The 3,770-nt window shown below is 38.6% G+C and overlaps 1 protein-coding gene across 1 annotated transcript; it reads right to left on the bottom strand.

The window, feature by feature from the left end:
* Nucleotides 1-357: 357 nt before the first annotated feature.
* SST (somatostatin) lies at nucleotides 358-2,399 on the bottom strand. The gene is made up of 2 exons (XM_063441086.1): nucleotides 2,188-2,399; nucleotides 358-843 (listed from the first exon to the last, which is right to left on the bottom strand). The coding sequence occupies exons 1-2, from the start codon at nucleotides 2,320-2,322 to the stop codon at nucleotides 631-633; spliced, it is 348 nt and encodes a 115-aa protein (XP_063297156.1). The 5' UTR covers nucleotides 2,323-2,399; the 3' UTR covers nucleotides 358-630.
* Nucleotides 2,400-3,770: the final 1,371 nt, after the last annotated feature.

Raw genomic sequence — 3,770 nt, 5'->3', positions numbered from 1 at the left:
AGAGGACCTATTAGTCAGTTTTATTTGTGCAGGAGTTGATTGTTTAAACAATGTAAGTTGATTACTGCGTCATTCGAGTCTGGTATATCTCTACTGGATACACTTTTATAAGTTTACAGAAATACAGCAATCAAAGAGTTAACATCGTAATTTTCTCTACTGTGTGTGTGTGTGTGTGTGTGTGTTCGTTTGCTTGTGTCTGTCAGTGTGTTTGTGAGCTTTTGCATATCATGTAATCATGCAGCTTTTACTAATGCAAAAGTTAATATTGTAACACCATGAACCGTGCACTGTTTAACCCCTTCTTCCCTGCACTTTAAATAGAGATGTTTCTTCCCAAAGATCAAGGCTTACATGTAGAGTTTGAAACAAACTTTATTGCAACAAATAATTAAAAATAGTACATCTGTGTGAATGGCAGAGTGCATATCATAAGAACTATCGAAAAATCACAACCCAAGCAAATCATGTACAATTTCAACTAAAAGTTTTATTAAACAACTCCAAATCAATATCTTTTATTCACCATAACTGTGTGGTATTTACAGTCTCCGGCTCCTGCAGTGAAGGCTTTGCTTGGGATAGAGGGAGTAGGAAAATATCGGATCAGAGGGAAGGGAGAGGTGGAAGCTAACAGGACGTGAAGGTTTTCCAGAAGAAGTTTTTGCATCCAGCTTTGCGTTCTCTGGGGGCCAAGGCTGGACTGGAGTTTGCAGATCGTTCTAGTTCCAATCTCACTTCATCCTGTTCAGCACCTCTGGGCAGATCCTCTGATTCCAACGCTTCATTGTCTGTCAGGGAAGGCTCTGATAGCAATTCTGCCAGGAAATACTTGGCTAGCTCCTAGAAGCAGGGGAATGGGAGAATGTGAGCTTGAATGGAACTATCAAACAAGTCTTCAATTCCACACAACAAACAACAGCACCTGGAAGACTCCAGTTAACTCAAAACATCCAAACAACACATCTGGCAATAGCATAGACCTCACTGAACTTCCTGCAGAGGATGCCTTTTCTGATTACTATGGGTGCTATGAGAAAACTATTGATCAACATAGCAGGTTACTAGGGTGACAGGTCTCACATGCATTGCAAGCAATGGTTACACTGCAGGATTTAGCTGGTTATTAGCACACCGATGTGTACTGGATCGTATGTAAAATGAGAATTAAAACATGCATGCAATATTTATTTACAGCTAAACTTTTCTTTTTCAACTATGTATTTACTACTTCATGATAACGTTGTTTTTATTCTTATATTAGTTGTTTATAAAATACGATGTTTTTCATGTTGCTAAAATAAAGTAATATTTGGTTCTGTTAAATATATAGATAATTATTCTTTTTTTTCCCCCAATGCACACTCATATGATAACTTGGCTACAAAAGTGCCACTTGGATACTAGTGTCAAATTATGAATAGAAAGGGTGCATGCGGTTTCAGCACCTTAGACAGCACCAGGATACAATTACATTGCAGAGAGGATTACTGATTTCTCAAACCCTGCTCAAAGTATTCGGAATGGCGAGATTATTTGATGATTGTTATGATACCAACAACTGGTAGACACCATGAATTCTATGGCTAACTGTAGTCCACTGCAGGTGGAAAAGCAAATGATTTAAATTTTAATGGGAAGACCAGATTAAGAAATGGTTCTATCTGCTGCTCAAATAGATGTTTTCCTTTTATAACTTAATCCACAAGATTTTCGTTTTAGAACGTTGGAAACTTGTTTAAGCAGATACTTCGTGGCATATTTGCAGAACACCTTGACTAGACATTCCAGCATAGAATTACCCCAGGATAAGATACAATTAACAACTATCCCTTAGCGTGCCTTTATACCATAGTTCATATAGGAATAATCAACCATGATTTCAGAATAAGTTTAAATCGATTGAGACCACTTGCCCTGGGAAGGTTTGTGAATACATTGCGCTAAAAATCTAGCATTAAATCGAAACTATCCCAAGTCCTAGTAGACCAGGGGTGCCCGAAAGGTATATCCCCAGATATTTTAAAACTACAGCTTTCGTGGTGCTTTGTCATTCTAAAGCATTCTAAAGGCATGCAAAGCACCATGGGAGTTGTAGTTCTACGACATCCGGAGATCTATCTTTTGGGCACCCCAGCAGTAGACCCTTCACATAAACATCTTGGATTTTGGATCAGGGGTCCTTACCTGTTTCCCTGCCGCTGCCAGTGATTTCTGCAGGAACTGGCGAAGTCTCGGATCTGTGGGAGCAGATGAGATGGAGCTCACTGCCAGGGCCAGTGAGAGGATGGTGAGGGCACAGCGCATACGGCAGGACTGCATGTTTGCTAGAACTTCTCCAAGCTGGGCAGACAGAGATATCAGTGCTGAGGAACCTGCTGTGCCTTCTGCTGCTTCTGCTCTGGGGATCTCCTAAGTCCCCTTTTAAATTCTCCATCTGACGTCATCGAAGGAAGTGCCCCCTCCTCCCCCTCTCTTCCCTGAGATAACCACCACTTTTACGCACCATTAGCCCTGGGTAGATAAATCACTAAATTCACCGAGATGATGAAAATCTGAAAAGGTTTTTTTTTTTCCTTTACAAATTTCCCTGAGTTTTACGTAAGTATTATTTATATGCAGAACTTTGTTAGGTGTATGAATCAATAAACGGGATTACAAATCTTTCCAGGTCATTTAACTCAATCAATGCCAGTGTAACCTCCAGGTGCTTCCATTCCTGCCCACTAAATATGTACATTGTCTTTATTGTGTTGTTCCTTGATGATTCTTTGTGTGGGTTTTTTGTGTGTGTGTGAAGAGGAGATATGAACAATATATCCAGAGTAAGGGTCCCACTTTATTTTACATTGTCAGGCTACGTGAGCAACCAGCTCAGCCTTATTCACTGTCAATTAACTCACACATATCATTGCCACCTAACCCTAAACCAGAATAAGAGATTATTAGCCCCTGGAAAACATTATGGATGTGCAAAATCTATGCGTTTGATAGCATCTTCGGCACTAGAAGGGTTAAAATAGTCACATCATATACTAAGATTATTACAGCCCTTAAACAATTCAGAAGGCAAAATTGTATTATTTGGATCAAAATCTGTGTGCATTCATTTGAACCCATATATTTTATACCCATATATACCCCACCTTAACTGGGAAGAACTGGTCTACATTGGAGCACTAGCAATCAGTTGATTAAAATCAGTTGTGCCAAGGGGTCTTCATAATAGATTAAAATCGTATAATATTGGGTTTCTATTGTTTTAGAAAAGAATGACACGTTGTAATACTCATTTATTCCCCTTCTCCCGGTATTGATTCTACCACTGATTATTGAACAGAAATCTCTATTTGAAATCTTAGGAGCATTTTCTATTCAGTAACCGAAGTTCTCTACCTGTGGTCATGGTATCCTGTCCCTGGTACGTTTAGGAATGTATAAGCTTTTACTTATAAGGAATTTATAATTTTAGAGTTAAATGGTCTATGGATTACCCGTATGTTTTCAATAGATCCAATAATTATTTCCTCTATTTTATTTCTAATAGCAGAATATTCCTTATTCATGAGCAGAATTTAAATATTAATAGGAAAACACTATTAATTCATTTGATTCAAATGTGTTGTTTTTATCGTCGGATCCAGATACCAAATATGCTCAGGCTCTAGTATGGAGAAAGTTACCATTTTTGGTCTGAAATGAAGCTTGAGATTAATTAGAATTCGATCTAATATAATATAACATGGGAACACGAGCATCTCCCCCCGCCC

This window comes from Pelobates fuscus, chromosome 2 (assembly GCF_036172605.1).
Source record: "Pelobates fuscus isolate aPelFus1 chromosome 2, aPelFus1.pri, whole genome shotgun sequence".
NCBI classification, from domain to species: Eukaryota; Metazoa; Chordata; class Amphibia; order Anura; family Pelobatidae; genus Pelobates; species Pelobates fuscus.
Note: the sequence above shows the minus strand (reverse complement) of the source record. Positions and strands in the feature narration are given on the sequence as shown.